This window comes from Trichoderma harzianum, assembly GCF_003025095.1.
Source record: "Trichoderma harzianum CBS 226.95 unplaced genomic scaffold M431scaffold_63, whole genome shotgun sequence".
NCBI lineage: Eukaryota > Fungi > Ascomycota > Sordariomycetes > Hypocreales > Hypocreaceae > Trichoderma > Trichoderma harzianum.
Genome location: NW_020209311.1, coordinates 190 through 19083, shown reverse-complemented (window position 1 = coordinate 19083; position 18894 = coordinate 190). Strand labels below are relative to the sequence as shown.

At 37.8% G+C, this 18894-nt stretch overlaps 3 protein-coding genes across 3 annotated transcripts; all 3 read left to right on the top strand.

Moving 5' to 3' along the window:
- Positions 1–5061: 5061 nt before the first annotated feature.
- On the top strand, positions 5062–6409 carry M431DRAFT_102385 (hypothetical protein; the record flags this gene model as incomplete). The annotated part of the gene is made up of 3 exons (XM_024911431.1): positions 5062–5411; positions 5470–6202; positions 6269–6409. The coding sequence occupies 3 exons, from the start codon at positions 5062–5064 to the stop codon at positions 6407–6409; spliced, it is 1224 nt and encodes a 407-aa protein (XP_024767057.1).
- Positions 6410–8931: 2522 nt separating this feature from the next.
- Positions 8932–9822, top strand: M431DRAFT_488612 (hypothetical protein; the record flags this gene model as incomplete). The annotated part of the gene is made up of 1 exon (XM_024916578.1): positions 8932–9822. One exon carries the CDS (start codon positions 8932–8934, stop codon positions 9820–9822), a length of 891 nt encoding a protein of 296 aa, XP_024767056.1.
- Positions 9823–16615: 6793 nt separating this feature from the next.
- M431DRAFT_35515 (hypothetical protein) lies at positions 16616–17458 on the top strand (the record flags this gene model as incomplete). Its single annotated transcript, XM_024914507.1, has 1 exon — positions 16616–17458. A coding segment is annotated over one exon (843 nt), but the record flags the coding sequence as incomplete, so codon positions are not given.
- Positions 17459–18894: the final 1436 nt, after the last annotated feature.

The window sequence follows — 18894 nt, the reverse complement described above, 5'->3', positions numbered from 1 at the left end:
CACTTGGGGCTGGCATCTAGGAGGCGAATTAGAAGAGGACTCGACGTAGAAGGGTTGCGATAACGAACTTGTTGCATCTGTGCAAAGCAGAGGTTGACTCCCAGCTGTCCATTTGCACATATGACCTAGGCAACGACGACAAGGAACGGCTCTATCCACGGGTTAGTTACGGGGCCGATACGAGGGAAAGGAGTCAAANGCACCGGACCGCCCCTGAGAAGTCGGCCTTCGTAAGGATACTGGGCGAGTAAATTGACATAACGCAGGATTTAGGCGGCGAAGGCGAGGGTGATTGAAGGTAAGATCAATGATGCTTTGCCCTTGCTACATCGGAATTCTGGTGGGTTTATATCCCCTTTCGCCCCTTTGTTCCCTGCGAAGAAGCATCGGCCGCTCTGGGTCACAAAGGCGACAAAGAAGCATCACGGAACTGTCACTACGTTCAACTTCCTGTCTATATTTATCCTCAGGAGTACAAAGGGAGGGCCCAAAATAGCAACACGTTCACAGCGAGGACAAAGCGAGCACGAAGCTTGAACCACGTTGAGGCTCTTGCACAGGCGACACCTTTGACAAAGGGGATCGGTCACGAGGTTGGAAAAGGAATATCGTCAAAGGCACCGGGGCGGCGCCTCGGAAGGAAGGGCAACATGTCAGAGCCNATCTAAAGAGGGCGCGGTCGCGCAACGGCCGCGCACCGGCCACGTTACGGGGGCGCGAGCTAAGGGTTGCGAAGCCCTTAGCTTAGCAACAACACTATAAAAGACCTAAAATCTAGGGAAGGAGTTAAGGAAGGCAGAGATAAATACAGTCACTTCGCTACCCTAAGCTTGCGTATTCGCTGTGTAGCTACCTGTGATCATCCCTTATCCCTCTTCACTCTCTTCCACGAACCCGGCTTCTGACATTATTAGTCTTATAGTACCCTTTATCCAAAGACTGTTTTAGTTTTTTAAATATTAGTCTTTAATTTTACGTAATATATATAATTTATAGTATAGATTTTTATAGTTAATTTATTCTACTGCTCTATAATATAATCTTATTTACCTAATGTATATATTATAAGTGATTTTATTATTTTATGGATTATTAAGTGTTTTTTTAAGTTTATAGTATTTCTAAAGAAGTTTATTAAGTACTCTAGTATAGGTTTTAAAATTAAATCTTAATTTATATAACTAGTTTATAAGTTATTATCCTTTAATTTATTTTTTTTCTAAAGCTACGTTATACTATTTTTTTAATTTAAGTCCTTAATATTTAAGGTATTCTAGCTTATTATATTATTAATACTATCCAAAAGTATATACTTTAATTTCTTTATTTTAGTTATATTATTAAAAAATCTTCCTAGTTTAGTAAATAGTATATTAATAGTTTAAGTAGTTCTTAATCTATCTGTGGTTTTTATATTCTTCTAATATAGTTAGATATAGTTTAAGAATTATAATACATAGTTCTTAAAATTTATAAGTAACCTTCTATCTATTATAGTATTTTTTATAATATAGATCTATAATTAAAATTACTAAATTTCTTTATAAAAATATATTATATTCTATTTTCTACTTTAGGTAATATAAATATTAATAAGTAATATAGCTTATTTAATAAATCTTATAATAATTATTATTTATAAGGTTAATCTAAAGGTAATCTTAAAGTATCTATTAGTAATCTCCTTAGAGTTCCTATATTTTATCTATATCTAGACTTATAATAATTCATTGTTTATTATTATATAGTTGCCATTACGCAAGTTTATCTTAGAGTTCTTAGTAAATAAAGGGTTTAATATCTTACTTAGGGTTATAGATATTAACCTAATATTAGAATTTAATAAGTTTGTTAATTTCTTCAGATTTACTTCTAATAAAATTAGTAATATTACTAAACTATCTTTTAAAAAATAGTAACCTATAGTTCTATTAAATTATATTATTAACTATAGGGTTCCTAACTAGGTTAAATATAGTTTTAGGTAGGGTTATTTCTTCCTTAATTATCTCCTCCAGTTCTTCCTTATATTAAACGTAGCTACTATTTTCTTATTATAATAAATCAAAGGATTATTTATTTTTATCTATAATATAAACCTCCTTTCTTAGTTCTAGAATCTTATCCTTATACTTTTTCTTAGGTACTTAATAGTTTCAGACTATATAGCCTATTTTACTACAGTTATAGTACTTAAATTCTTTCTTACGCTATAGGACATCTAAATTTATTCTTTTAGATTTACTACTATTATCTTTAGCAATTTCCTTATATTATTTCTTACCTTAATTAGCTTAATAGCCGTTTTACTAATATTATTAAGTAGTACTAGTCTTAAGTTTATATAGTAAGTTATTAGCTTAAATATAAATATCTATAAATAATATTAAGGTATAAGTTAATTAGTTAACGTTATATACTTTTTCCTTAACTTCTTATTTAAGGCTATTATAAAATTACTTAATAAAAGCCGACTTATTTTATTTAAGTTATACAGTAATATCTCGGAATTTTACAATATAGTTTAAGTATTTTCCCTTTTAGTATATTATAACTAGGGTATTTTTAACTATTTAGTTTTTACTAATATCTTTAAATACTTTCTTTAACTTAAAAATATATTTATTATAATTGCTAAAGATTTATTATATTTATTCTTTAGCTCCTTTAGCTAGACTTTCTAAATAGTTATTTAAGATAGGCCTAAACTATTTTAAAGCAGTACCTTTAAGGCGTAAAGCGGTAAAGCGGACCTTCTTTTTAGTAATATTAAAGGTATTTTTAAAGTCTTTAAAGTATACTTTAAGCTAGATTAAGTATAAATAAAGTTTTTTAACGTCTTTTTTAAATATAGGAGGTAGTTAATATTTAATAAAAATTCTAATATTAATAATCTTTAGTTTTTCTTTATTAAGTTTATTAACTAAAACTTTATTAAGTTAATATATATTTTAAATAAATATAAAGAGTTTTAGATTTCTAAATAAGGAAATATTAAGTAAATCTATTATAATAATATTACTATTGCTTTTAATTATAAATATACTAAGGTTAGTAGTTAAGGTTTTAGGGGCTACTCTAGCTTTAGGTATAGTAGTTTATATTACTTAAAGGTACTTAGTATCTTTTTAAATAAGAGTTATTAATATATAACATCTTAACCTAATACTTATAAAGTATAAGGTAAGTTCCTAAGGTAATAAGCTAAGGTTAATTAGTTTATATTAGCAAAGAGAATAGGAAGTAGCTTTAAGTAAATGTAATTATAAAGTAAGTAAAATATAATAAAGATTTAGTTTATATTTAATCTTAATGCTTTATTAACGACTATTTATCTAAGTTATTTAAAAAGCGTAAAAAATTAAATTTTATATATTTAGTTATTCTATAGGGAGCGCTATAACCTATTGCTTTTTAAAGTATTAGGAGCGTTTATGTAAGTTACTTTAATTATAGGAGCGCTGATTTTTATTACTCCTTCTTTACGATTAGCTGTTTAGTTAATAGTTATTCTAGGTATTTTTCCTTTGTACTTTTTATTGGTTTGGATCGTAATAATTATATATTAAAAAATCTAATAGAATTTTAACTTATTATTTATAAAATCCTATTTAATTTATCTATTCTATAGCTAAGCTTTTTATTTATATTAAAAGGTTTATAATTATTTATAAAATATTCCTTAGGGGTTAAGAATACTACTTTTAATAACTTTCTAATAACTTTTTAAAATACTTACATAAGGTTATCTAAGCTAATATAAGTTATAGCTACTTTTAAATTAATACTCTTTAATTCTTTTAAATTATTAAATATTTAGTAGTAATATAATTTAAAATTTTCTAAGTAAATTATAAAAATAAAACTATTATTAAAAAAAATAGTAAATATATAAATTCCGCTTTTATTTATTTTAGGTCTTTACTTTTCTAAAAATATTTTAATATATAAGTAGCTGCTTAAAATAAACTAAACTATTAGTAATATTAGCTAAAATTTAAAGTACTTTAGAAATTATATAAGTTATCCGCTTATATACTACTATAATAATATTAAATAATTTTATTAGTAACTTTACTTTTTTTATTTAAATAACTATAGTAGTATTTTATAATAAAACTACCTAGCTTTAAGCTATAATTAACTTTAGCCTATATAAAATACTTTAGACTATTTTAAATAGTAAATTTATATATATAAATTCCCTAATAAATCTTAGATTTTTTACTAATAGTAAATCTATTTATATTAGCAAAAACTAACTATATACTTTTATAAGCTTTCTAAAGATTAGCTTTATTATAGGAATTCCTATAAAAAAGCATTACATTTAGAAGCTTAGTAAGTATTTTTACTTTAGTTAACTAAGTGCTTTTTATAATAGCTTAAATCTCGTACTTACTATCCTAAGCAAGAGCTACTTAGTATATTAGTCACCTTTTCTCTAATATAGAATAAACAAAAGCGACCTTTAACCACAGCTGAGCCCTAAGCTCCTGTTCCCCCAATCACGAGTACGATCTTCGTTTGGAGAGATATAGTAAATTATTAAAAAAGCTTTCTGAATATTTATATAAGTTGGTCGTTTCCTAAGTAAAATGTTGATAAGAACTAGAATCGTTTAATAAAGAACCCTATATACTCCGTGATTATCTAAGTTTCTCTTGCAATGGCACTATTACAAATATTAAGACAGAAGAATTTTTATGTTCTCACAGCCCCGCAATTACTATCTAAGCCAATATGTACACGTATTTCCGCTGCGACCTGGCTCATATTATCGGAAATAATACTAATCATAATACCCTTCACACCCCCTCTACTACAGCTAGCACACCCTAGCGCGGCACCGTAAGCTAGTTGACTCGTACAACGATGGCTTATTTGTGAAGTATCAAATCAGAAGTCATGAATGATTAGTGATATGCCTCATTTCCCTCGGTGGGAGATTTATTTACCTCGATGATTCGGTCCAATCCAGGATCACCAACTCTCTGCGGTGTGTAATGTAGATCATAAACGCGACGAATGCCTAGCTCGACACGCGTTAGGCCTGGGAAAATGCCATCACTAGAAGAATCATTCACTACGGCCATTGCCGAAGGCAAAATCCCAGGAACAGTCTTGATGGCCACTAATGAGACAGGCACCTTTCAGTATTCAAAAGCATTTGGTCCCTCGTCGTTACATGGAATACAAAATGACCTTAAACTTGACGCGGTATTCATCCTTGCCAGCTTTACCAAGTTGATTACGACGATTGCAGCCCTGCAGTTGGTCGAGCGTGGAAAATGGACACTGGACGAAAATGTTTTCGACATTCTCCCAGAGCTAGAGACGCTGCCAGTCTTGACACAGATGAAGGAAGGGAGAGCCGTGCTAAAGAAGAGAGAAAAAGAAATCACCTTGCGGTATGTACCCTGCGAGTAACGATGAATCGAACGACTGCATCTTTCTAACCATTTCCAGGCATCTCCTTACCCACTCCTCTGGCGTTGGATACAGCATGACTTCTACTCTCATCCAGGAGTATCATGCTTCCATTGGACTGCCTCCTACTGCGTCGTTTCCGGATGTGATAAACCGCTTCGGCTGCCCGCTTTTGTTTGAGCCAGGTAGTTCTTGGCAGTATGGTGGCAGTCTGGATTGGGTTGGGTTGGGTGTTGCCCGAATCGCTAAGATGTCTTTAGAAGACTATTGTCTACAGAACATCTTTGGACCGCTGAACATTACGGACATAACTTTCTGGCCGGAAAGGCAACCAGAGCTTAATGCCCGCTTGGCAGGCATGACGGTCCGCGACTCCGATGTACCAGACGGTAAAGTAAGGGTGCTCCCATATTCAGGGCCCAACCCTGGTGGAGCATACGCTGAAGAATTCGGTGGCCAGGGCGCCTATGGCACATTGCCCGAATTCATGAAGATCTTGCAAAGCCTACTCGCAGACGATGAGAAACTAGTAAAGAAGGAGACCACGGTCGACATGTTTCAGCCTCAGCTCAGCCGCGAGAGCCAGAGGTCCCTTCAGGAATCTTTCGGCGACATTAACAGAAGTCGATTGTTCGTTGGCACGTTTCCAGAGCATGTGCGATATGATTGGGGACTTGGTGGCTTATTAACGATGCAAGATGTCACAATCGACGGGATGCAGTGGAGGAAGAAGGGCTGTATGGTTTGGAGCGGAATGCCAAATTTATTCTGGGTAAGCTGGCAACTCGTCTAACGTCATTAAATACTGGGATTTAGATATTAACGTCGAGTTTTGCAGTTCCTAGACCGAGAAGTTGGGCTATGTGGTGTTTATGGAACGCAACTACTACCTCCTGGAGACACTAAAACCAACGAGATGATTGCGTTCTTTGAGAAATCAATATATGAGCTATATGCTAGGTTTAAAGAAGAACATTAGTCATTCTTCGCTCACAGTATAGGCCTGTTATTGCAGCTATACACATATTAGCTTGTAATACTAGGGTATAATATAGTATAAATTAAGACTACTGTGAAAATAGTATAAGAGGGAAATACAGTAATATACATAGTATTTACTTTTACCTCGGCAGACAGTATAGTTATATTTAAGTAATTTATAAGTGGTATTAAACCTCCCGCTGACTGGCGATCAGCGGCGCCTCACCCCAGTCAGCTACGCATAACCCCCTAAACCTTTGTAAATAACCTCCTGCTATTGGCAGAATTATACAGACTTGGGTACATGCCGCTTAGCGTCCAAAGAGCAGCTATATCTATATGGCCAGTAATACAGGGAGAATAGAATATTAGAGGGTATGAATACTATTGCAACGGCTCCAGGTGTTGGCCCCTGAGCTCGAAAGAGCAACCGCATTGTCGACAACCCGTGATGCAAAAATTATTGGTACTGTCGAATACGCCAGATATTAAGTGGCAGGGTGCGACAGGAGCCGGCATTGGTGGCACTTCAGGTAAACGACCGGGAACCAGTGACTACCCGGGACTATTTTGGGATATCCTACTCGAACGTGTTCCTTTGATTACATGTAACAATGTGATCGGGGCCTAATAGGTTCACGAGTGCCCCGTGGATGTTAAGTGGCAGATTAATAAGCGCACTAGAAGGGAAATGAAACGAAAAAAAGCATTTCGTTATTGTTGTATTACCGAGGTGCTTTTGTTGTTATCTCCAGGGAGCGCTACGCTGGTATAAACTGCAGCTTTAGTGAGACTGTTCGCAATTCGCGGAGGAACTTCCCTTCTGAACTGCCCGCTGAAAGCTGACCTAAATCTGCTCTGCCTGCCTCCAGCCACGGATGGCTGCCCTAATAAATGTACATGTACGTGTCGTCTAGTTTCACTCTGGACAAGCAAAGGTTCTTCACCATTCCCGCTGCATATTCCGCTTGCAACTCTGCTGAGAATAGCCCCGGCGTGTTCAATCCGGCCAGAATACTTAGCATCGGCGACTCAGATGTTCCGAGGCCAGTCGTTCTGACCAAGCAGACTCTTAGGTTGTCTTGGCACATGTAGCCATTCCCATTGTTCAATAATCAGGGATTACACCCCCCTGTATTTGACTCGGCTTAGTTTGGCAACTGTAGAGCCGCGATTAGTCAACTTCGGCATCAGAATGCCTACAACAGAATATGGAACTGTCAAGAAAAAAATATTTGGAGGAAACGTACATGTGCACCACCTTAGAAATATAGAAAACAAAAATAACCTTGTCGCCTCCATGAATTCCTTCTCAGCTATGTCACCATATGGGGTAGCGGATGTCACCGCCTCCAAATCCGATTATTAAAACAATGCTTAGGGATCCAATAGACTACTCGTAAGAGCCTCGGTATGTACAGCACTGTAAGATCTGTAGATAGTAATCAATAACAAGAAAATTTGCCAAGGATATACATAAAAAAGCTGCCTAACGTGGACAATTACCAACTACTGTATTCATGCGTCATGTTCCGGCCTCAGTCGTTTCTAGAATTTGGCCCAACCCTAAGCTTCCGACCTGGTAGCTTCGGCCCCATGGCCAGGATGATTACAGATGGACATAATATACACATGCAAGTGCTGCGCAACCTAAGAGCAGTTGCTTATGAGCGAAAATGTTGAATAATCACGAATTTTGGTTGAATACCTACTTTGAAGCGTACTTTCATGCATCAGGTCAGAGTTTACCGATCTGAGCAGTGTACATGGCTAGTTCCCCCTGCACATATCCAATCATAACGGTACGTGTAATTCCAAATAGTATGTCGCCGAGAAGATGCCGAACTGAGATGCCTGCCACGGCTGACCCTCTGTTACTCTTCCGTAGGCTAGGAGCTGTTATGATTCTTGTCTGTTTGGCTATTGCCTGAATAGGAGAATAGTTTGAAGAGTTACTTTTGTAGCAATAAGTACCATAGTAAACGTAAGCGTAACAAATTCGATACTTTTATCGTATTCGGAAAAACATACACTGCCTCCACTGCCTCTGGTGCCCTCACTGTAACTAACATCACTCATAAATCTACGGGCACTAGTTTTGGAGATTGTGTAGGATTTTCACAATTAGCAGCTGTTTCCATACTCTTTTACAGCATTACTGATCTTGCAGACTGAATTAACAGTTATGTTAGTCCGACGGGAAGATAGAGTAGTGTATTTAAGTCTGTAAGATGTATACCCATGTACCTCATGCTGAGGGTCGAAGCTAAAAAGGGATCTTAGCCTGTGGTGTAGATTTTCCTATTTTGGAATCTGGTTGGCCACTCTGTATTTGTAAGCTGCCTCTAATTATGTTTATTATGCTTACGCAAAAACAGTTCTATTACTATACTCGAGATCACATTTCCGCCGTCAATATAATGCTCCTTTGGGAGCACCTTCTTCAGAGTTGTGGGTTTTTTCACATCTGGCAAGTTAGAGTGATTCACCTTAATTGTTACACTTTAATCATTGCTTGAAATGATGCTATTGAAAAGTCTTCGAGCTGTGAGCTCCCTACTTCCACTGATATCAACGGTTCGAGGCGATACGTACTACAAATGTACTGCTGGTGGTGCTGCGAACTACCCCGACTACGATTCGTGGGGAGACTGTCAAAAGGCGTGGAACATGCTTGTCCTTCAGCAAACTGGCTGTGACGGGGTAGCTTGGCTTCCTGACACGTATAGATCGACACAGTATGGGTACTGCGTGGCACAGATGCGCAGCAAGAAGGCAGGGGGCTCCGGGATTGATTCGACTCTAGTCGGGGCTTCGTTCAACATGCTAGCTGTTCAGTGCGCTGGGCTTGGCGAATGGGTTTACTCTGATAATTCCGGTATTGCACAAGTCTACATTGTCAACAGACAGGTTGACAGACGTTTTGGCCTGATAAACGGAACAGAGGCTCCGTTGCTAGACACGGATGTCGCTGTCCGAGCCTCAGCTGTTAATCGCCGCGACTGCGACAATGGTACAACTCTATTCTCGAGATTGCGATGCGTATTACACCAAATTAAGTTGACGTTCGAACGAAAAATAAGACTCACCCGCAATCCAAATCGGCAGACTGCACTGGCTGCCATGGTTGTCGATGATATGCGTCGGAACAGGGGCAATACCATCCACTTAGCTCAAACGATTCATGGCGAAGGCGGTGATGCGACTTTTGCTGCAGTACTAGATTCGGGCACTTGGGGAAACCTCCTCGCTACGGCGGGGGAAGATAATATCCTAGAAGCGGTGCGAGTATCATTGGCGACTCTCGATAATCAGCCTGGGGCTGCGGTGATCTCTGGAAACTTAGACGGTGGAAGCACCGCTCGTTTTATTGCGGCTGCCAATGACGATATCTTTGCGTTGGCCGCATAAATTGCCTACGATGGTAAGGCTCTGATCAACTCTACTAGAGTTGATTTAAATAACCCTTGTATAACCCACTAGACTAGGGGTAGAGTTGATTTAGAAGACTGGGGTAGAGTTGGTTTCTTATCGATAAAGAATAACCCTTAAGTCGGAGGCCGAAACAGAGATAGGCCACGTAGGTGCCTGTTCATTAATCCACTGGTTGTTCAGCTGCAACAACACGCTGATTACTAGTAAACTGCTAATATACATAAACCATTTAAAGTTAAATAACATAACCTAAAACAACTATTTTAATTAGTTTATTCTAAACTTAAGTGGGGCCCGTTAGTATAGGTTAAGTATATTAGATATATAAACTAGGGTATAGTTAAGGAAAAGGGGTATACTTTATATAAGTAAAATAAGGCCGTAGTAAATAAATATATAATTCTACTTTTTATACTTAAATATTAATTATAAAGCAGCTTCCTAAAAATAAGTTTATTAATTTTTATAATTTATATAGCTTATTACTTTACTTAAAATACTATATTACTCTTTTACCTTTAGAAAGTTTTATTAAATCCTATTTTTAAAAAAAGTATAAGTTAATAATAGCTAAATTAAAAATTATTATTAGTTTTTACTTTTCAATTAACTTAAATATTATAATAAATAATCTATAGTTAGTTAAGCTCCTAAGTAACTATAGTTTATTTATTAGCTACTTATAAAGCTTTTAAAAATATAGTTATAATATATACCTATATTAAATAATAAATAAGAAAAATACTACTACTTATTAGACTTATAGTAAATATAAACTTAGTCTAAGTAAAAAGGGGTAAAAGGCTATTATACTATAAATATTTTTATAAAGTAAATGCTTTAGGTATTAGATTATTAATATAAATAGCTAGTATAATAGTATAATTAGCTACTGTAATATTATAAAATAAGCCTAGCTAATATAAAAATAGGTAATAAAAATAGTAATAATAGTAGTAATTATATTACTACACTAGTAAAGATAGCTAAGGTTTATAAGCTAGGTATAATAAAAAAAAAAAGAAAAAACAGTAGCTTATTAAAACGCTAAGTAAGGTAAATATAAATTTAAAATAAGTTAAGTTTATAAAACTTATTTATTATCTAAAATAAAAAAACTAAAAAGTACTTTATAAAATAGCTATATTAGTAGCTATAAAAGTAATTAAAACCTAATAATATTAGTAAAAGGTAATTAAGGTAAATTAACAGCTTTAGTAACTTAGCGCTAGCTTTAACTAGGTTCTTATAAAATATATAAAGCAGCTTAATAAAGTACTAAATTAAATACTAAAGTAGCTTAATAGTATTAATATAACAAAGGTATTAAATAAGCTGTTTAGTAGAAACTAAAAGGCTGTAATAATAAAGTAATATAGCTTATACTAAAGGTAATATTTCTACTATTATATTAGGGTTTAACTATTAAAGTACTCTAAGGCTAAAGCTAAGTATAGGATTTAGTTTACATATTTATAATAAAATAGACTTAAAAAGGTTATTTAATAGCTAAATACTTTTATAGTAATTACTAAAGAAAATAATCTAAAAAAGGATAATTATTACGAACCAACACATTTTATGGTTGTAACAATAGGCCTACAGGGTAAGGCACCCCGGAACTATGATGGACCGAGGACCTAATTATAGTAAGGCTTACGCTACAACGAGTGAGCCAGAGTAAGCCACTTCCTATTTAGGAAACCAGCTCACTCTAGGATAAGTGAGCTTAAGTAAGCTCCAAACTATATATTTATTTTATAACGCTCGTTTAGAATAAGTTTAAATAGCCAGTTGTAAATACAGAATAACGCTTAATTATACCTATAAAGTATTATCTACTAGTTATATAAACAAACCCCTTTTATCCTTATTAATTACCCGCCAGTCCAGCCTAGCCTATCCGCTAACATAAACCTAGTATAAGGTTTATCCCTTAGGAATTCCTCTTATACTAACACTATAGAAGCTTAGCTTATTACACATTTACAACTCTTATTCAGAGGTCACCTTAGACCACGGGCAATATTATTATAAAAATACTAAATAGTTAAATTCCACGTACCAGACGTAGGAACAGATTAAGAAAGCGAAGTCCAGAGCATATACGGAAGTAATATTAAAATTTCAGACTTATTTAAAAAAACTACCGAAACCATAAATCCTAACATAAAAGGAATCACAACCCCTCAACTACCGGCCAATAATACTAAAGCACAACAGCGCTTCCTAAACCTTAAAGCCTTAGTTACCTATATAAAATAAACTATTAGGGACTAATAAAACACTATTAATACGCTTAATAGATAACTTAACGCTTAACAGCAATAACAAAGGCAACCACCCGTAGCTCAAGGCTAACAGAGAGGTCCCCGCAAGAAGGAACCAGGTAAGATCATCAAGCCACCTCTGCTAATACTATTTAATAAGGACCTACGAAAAATCAAGGGATTCCTTACGGATATAAGGTCCTATTTCAGGCACTTTCCAACTACCATAGCCCCGCCGGAATAATAAGTCAGCATCGCAGGAAGCCGACTCATTAAAGGACCTAAGAATTAGTTTAAACCATACCTTCGAGACTTCAAGTAATACAACTAAGCCAAAAGAAAGGCCACCACTAACGTACTCTTCGACAGATATAAAGAATTTAAAAACTAACTTAAGGCACTATTCGGCCAGATTGATAAAAAGAAGGAAGCAGAAAACGCACTGCTAAAACTCCGACAACAAGGCGCATATACCAAATACACTGCCAAGTTTATTCAAATCTACGCTAAAACAGACCTTAAAGATGCAGCTAAGAAGATATTATACTATTAAGGACTAAAATCGGAAGTAAAAGATAAACTAGCACGAGACGATCTTCCGGCCACATTTAAAGTACTCTCCAAAAAGGCTAGTTATATTAATAACCAACAATTCAAACAACGGAAAAAAAAGCAAGCCGAAAAAGGAGGAAATAACAAGGCGCACCACCGCCTCTAATATTATACTAATTAAAGTAAGAAACGCAACTTAGCCTTATTAAATAATAGGAAACCAGGACTAATAGATCTAGACACCATCAACACCCGCAAGTTCACGGGCAAATGCAACCACTATGGCAAGACAGGCTATAAAGAAAAGGACTACTAAAGCAAACATAAGAAACCCAACAATTCCAGAAAATCCACCTATAAGAATAAGAAGTTTAATAAGGTTTAGATTAACACTATTAAAACCGTACCTTATAACTTACTTAGTTGGACCAGCTGCTATAATGATTAATGTTTTATACATAAAGAAGAAAAGGAAATAACGAAGTAGTACCCTAAGGCACCTAAGAGAAAGCAGCTAAGATAAATTACGGTTAACACTATAACTTCCGAAGAAGCTAAAGATAAGGTTAACAGCAACTAGCCTGCCCCTATAACTCAGGAAGAATATAAAGCCGATAGGGTATAATCCAAAGCCCTTAATATTCTACTTACAGAAGAAGAGAAGGAATAAGAAAATACCTTTATCTGCAGATAGGAAGAAGAGCATAGGAAGAATTAAGGATACACCGACCTTAATATCTCGGAACTATACGCAAACTGTAGATTACGAAAACCCCAGGGACTAAATTACCCCTGTAGATAGAAACCCTCTGACTACGACTCAGAAGGGACAGAAATGTACGACTTAAGCGAATTCCAATAGATGCTTAAACAGCACGGAATTACCTAGCGACAAGCGCTAAGCAACGACGGGTTAGCGGAATGCGCTAATACAAACCCCTACTACCCTATTATAACTAAAGATTAGTTCCTTAAATAAGAAGAAATGCAGTTTATATATAATACCCTATTTACGGAAGACTGTGGGTATTTAATAGTGAAATAATACTATAAAATACTCTGTAAAAAACACTAGGAATAAAAGATTTACGATTAGCACCTCTGGATCTAATACGAAAACCTGTATAATAAAATTTACATAGAAATTAATCCGGATCAGTGCCCTAACTAAGGATGTAGATAATACCTTGACCACAAGGTTGAAAAATAGCATACATAAAGGGAAGCCTATTCTGAAAACAACCCCCTATAATATAAGGATGAATATTGTAAAAAGTATTGCAGAGAAAAGGAAAAATATATCCGACTCCGACACCGGTTATACTGTAACGGATTTAACTTCGAGACCTACGACAAGGGTAATGCCTATAAAAAGGATATTAAACGCTTCTATAAATACTACATTAACGAAATCGACACCAACAAATGTTAATAGTACCGAAAACTCCGACAGCAATAAGTACAACAATAGATAATTAAAGACCTTAACATCATTACTAAGGACAACTATAATCCTAACTGGAAAAAGGATATACGAATTAACATAGTTAAGACAACCGGAATAAAAAAACTCAGAATTAACGTATAACTTAATAATAGTACCGTTACTGCGTACATTAACAGCGGAGTAGATTGCAATCTAATCTTACTACGACTAATTAAGGAACTACGAATCCCCGTTTAACGAAAGGAACAAGCGCTATAAATCATAAGCGTTATAGGAGCAGAAATAAAAGAAGGACTTATTAAATATAAGACTAATCATCTCCCCGTAACCATTAACGGGAACACCCATAATATCCAATTCAGTGTTCTAAACATACTAAAAAATAACATTCTTTTAGGCTATCCCTGGTTACTTAATAATAACCCTATCATCCAATAGAAGACCAAGAAGGTCTATTAGGACATTAAGGATATACCTAAATATTAACTATACCAGAGAGAACAAAAAGGCGAAGCCGCACCGCCGGAAGAACCGGAATCCTCTGCGCTAACTACGAAGAAAACGAAAACAGTTAGGTTTAAAGAAAAATCACCGGTACCACCATAATATAATAGACGACGTAAGAAAGCAGAACGCATCCGCATCAACAGAATCATGATATAATTCAAAGACGAGCTAGTAGTACTTAATAATATACTAAGTAAAGTATAAGAAAAGGAGGAATTAAGAGAACTTAATAATACTCTTACTAAAATACTTCGCTAGTACAGGAAGTTCCGAAAACTGTATAAAGTAATATTAGACACTAGGTTACCACTACACTTACAGTAGGATTACTGTATTAAATTAGTAGATAGAAAATAACCTAAGACCTATAAAATTTACAACCTTAATGAAAAAGAGCTTAAGACTCTAAGGGAATAGTTAGACAAACAACTGGAAAAAGAATATATCTAAGTTTCTAATTTATTAGCAGGATATCCTGTAATATTTATACTAAAGAAAAACGGGAAGTTGTAACTAATTATTAACTACCGATAACTTAATAAGATTACTATTAAAGATTAAACACCGCTACCGCTGATCTCCGAAATTAAAGACAGGCTAGCTACTGTAAAATAGTTTACGGCTCTTAATCTAAAAGGAGCCTACAACCTTATCCAAATTAAGAAAGGAGATAAATAGAAAACGGTATTTAGAATGCGCTATAGACTATTCGAATATTTAGTTATACCCTTCGGACTTACTAATGCACCAGCTACGTTCTAAAGAATAATTAACAAAGTCCTTAAGGAATATATTAACAGGTTCGTTATTATCTACCTTGACGATATACTAATTTACTCTAATACCTTAGAAGAGCATAAATAATATATACATTAAGTCTTAGAAATACTGCAAGCAGTAAACTTACTAGTGGAACCAGAGAAATGTTAGTTCTATATCCAGAAGGTTAACTTTTTAAAACACATTATCTTACCAGGATAAATTAAAATAGACCCTGCTAAGATAGCAGCTATTAAGGAATAGAAGGTCCCTGAAACTGTAAAGGAAGTACAGAGCTTCTTTGGTCTAGTGAATTACTACCGAAGGTTTATTAGGAACTACAGTAAGATTGCAATACTACTTACGGATCTTACCAAGAAGGATCCTAATAATAAGGTTAAGAAAAACCAACTTATTAGATACATAGGGAAGGCCCTTAAAGCTTTTAAAGCCCTTAAAAAGGCCATCACTAGCGTACTAGTACTACAGATATACAACCCAAAGAGGCCAGTCATTGTTAAAACAGACGCCTTAAACTATGCAATCGGAGGAGTTCTCAGCTAATAAGATAATAAAGAAATACTACATCCAGTAGCCTTCTTCTCTAAGAAACTCCACGGTCTAGAACTATAATACTCTATATATAACTAAGAACTTATAGCCATCTTTAAAGTATTTAAAGAATAGAGATCGTACCTATTAGGCAATGAGCACAAGATCACTGTGTATTCCGATTATAAGAATCTTATAAGTCTCGCTACAAAAGAAATAAATATCTCCACACGGTAAGAAAAGTATCTTCGGCTTATGGCCAAGTACAACTTCGAGATCATACCCTGCAAAGGATTAGAAAATAGTTAAGCAGATGCTTTCAGCTGCAAAGAAGACCACTTCGAACTAATGCCGAAACTCACCTCGCTAATATTTTAAGAAACAGCAGAAGGGTACTATAAATTAATACATCTATCTACTCTCGTAAACTTCTTAACCTTTTTTCCTTAATTTATATCCAATTGCGCCTCTCGTTAATAAAGAGAGGAGCATCATTTTTAATGCACTTCGAGAGTCCACAGACACATCTTCTAGTGAAACTCCGCAAGCTTCCCTCCTACATCTACAGGTACCCCACCTTTTGGGTGCCTAACCACCAAAAACCCTCACTCTGTTTGACTAGCTATCAGACAAAACGACCTCGTTTTTTACTTTCACGGTCCCATCTGGGGACTCTGGAGAGATGGCAACATCTACAAACCCTCCGGATAACCAGAACAGAACGAACCCCGTCGCCCCCGGACCCGCGACAGTCTTTCAATTTCAGAAGGAGACGACCCCCTCAGGCCCAAGCACGGGAGAGGTCATGGTCCTCCCCTTCACCCCCAAGAAGAAAAGGCGCTTCGGAGAAGCCCTCGGTATGGACAAAATGCCCACACCCAGCTTCAACAGAGCAAAACCAAGCACAGCGGCGACATCGACCGCAGCGCAGACAGCCTCGAGAGGCCTCATCGCCTCCATTTTCAGCGGTGCAAAGGAAGCCACCGACCCAAGCAAAGAGGGGAAATCACTCACCAAAAACAAAATCATGAGCCAAATCAACGAGATCAACGCCCAACAACGGGCCAGACAAGACGTGGTATTGAATATAGCTATGGCTATCGACTCCTGCCTGGCGCAATACACATCCCAACTCTCCTCAGCGGTGGCAGAACAGGTCCGAACATGCCTGAACACCGCACTCGAAAACTTCGTCACCTCCCACATCAACCCAGAGGGGAGGCCCAAAAACCCTGAAAAAATGGGCAGCAAGGAAAGAGCTGCCCAACCATCTGAGACAGCGTCAGCCAACTCATCTCGCAGCGAGGAAGGCAAATCAAACGGCCCCAAGAACCCCACCACAACGGGACCTCCCGCAGCCACTGGAAAAGTGGGCCAGAAGGCCCCCAAGGTCACGTGGGCACAGGTCGCGTCGCGGAACACCACTCACAACAAAAAGCCGCAAAATGACAGCAACACCCAGAAGAATCCTGCTCCCAGCAGCGAGGGGCCGGCCCCCGCTGACAGAAAACAGAACAAAGACAAAATCACATCGGGCAACCAAAAGCCCGATGACCGCATCTTCATCCGGGTCCCGCCAGACCATGTCTGGAGGAAGATGACGGCCATCGGGGCTAAACAGGAACTGATCAGCCTCATGAAACTCAACGTCGAAGACATTACCTACTTCCAGGAGGTCCGATCGGGTTTCGCCCTCCGGGCAAAGGATCAAAACACCAAGAACAAAATCATCGCTCTCAAGCCAGCCGCAGAGAGCAACGACCTAAAAATCGAAGAAGCATGCACATGGAAGATCTTCCTCGTGCGTGGCGTGCCGAAAACTTATACTGACATGAGCGGGACCCACCCCACGGACGCGCTAATCCCCGAGGAGGCGCGCGCCAGGGCTGGGGCCAAGAACCCACCAGTGGCCTGCCGCAAGGCCCCCTTCGGGGAATCTCTTGACACCTGCGGCTACTTCATCTCGTTCAAGGAGAACGTCAAACCCGGCTTCAGACTATTCAATATCTCCCACCCGGCGGAAGTCCGGGTGCAGCAGCCCCGGGTCACTCAGTGCCAACGGTGCCTCGGTTTCCACAATCCCCGGAACTGCACCAGAACAGAAAGGTGCCTTAAATGCGGCAGGCCGTCATACAGGCACACCGACAACATGGCAGACTGCCCGTCCCCCCCGCAGTGCGCCAACTGCAATGGCCCTCACACGGCAGACTCCCTAAAATGCCCTGCTAGACCGGCGGTCAGGAACGGGGAAAAAGTGCACACAACCCGGGCCCAACTCCAGGCAATCCGGGAATTGGGCCAGCAGGAATACAACAAAGCCAACCCACCCAAACCCAAGCCTGCCCCCGCCCCGGCCCCCAATGCCGAGAAAACGTCTAACCCGGAAACCCGAACGGGCCCCCGCATACGGCTGCCAATATCCAGCTCGGCGCCACCCTTCCCCCCTCAGGCCCCGGCCAAGAAGGTCATAGTCGAAGTCGACCCGGACGAGGAGGACCCCCACGAGGGAGCCTCCCCCGCCAGGTCGGCAGTCCACGTGGCCGGCCCGGACAGCGAGGAGGAGGACGTAGAGACAGAAGGGGACGAAAACATGCTTGACGCTCCCCCCGGAACTGACGGACCCCTCGATGCGAGCCTATGAACGATAGGCCCCGTCGCAGCCGCCGAAGAAACACTGGCCTCAAAATCTTCCAAGCCAACGTCGGGAGGAGCGGTCCATACCAGGACATCGCCCTATCGCTGGCATGGGAAGGTGGCTACGACATTGTGCTGATCCAGGAACCCTACGCCCAATGGGACAGGGTGTCGAACAGAAGGCAAACCAAGAATCATCCTGGATATCAAGCATACAACCCCCTGAACAGCTGGAGGGACGCCAGACCCTCAGTTCTCACATTCGTTAGAATCTCTCCGAACCTCCCCAGCAAACAACTCTCTCCCCCAGGCCTGGAGGACGGATGC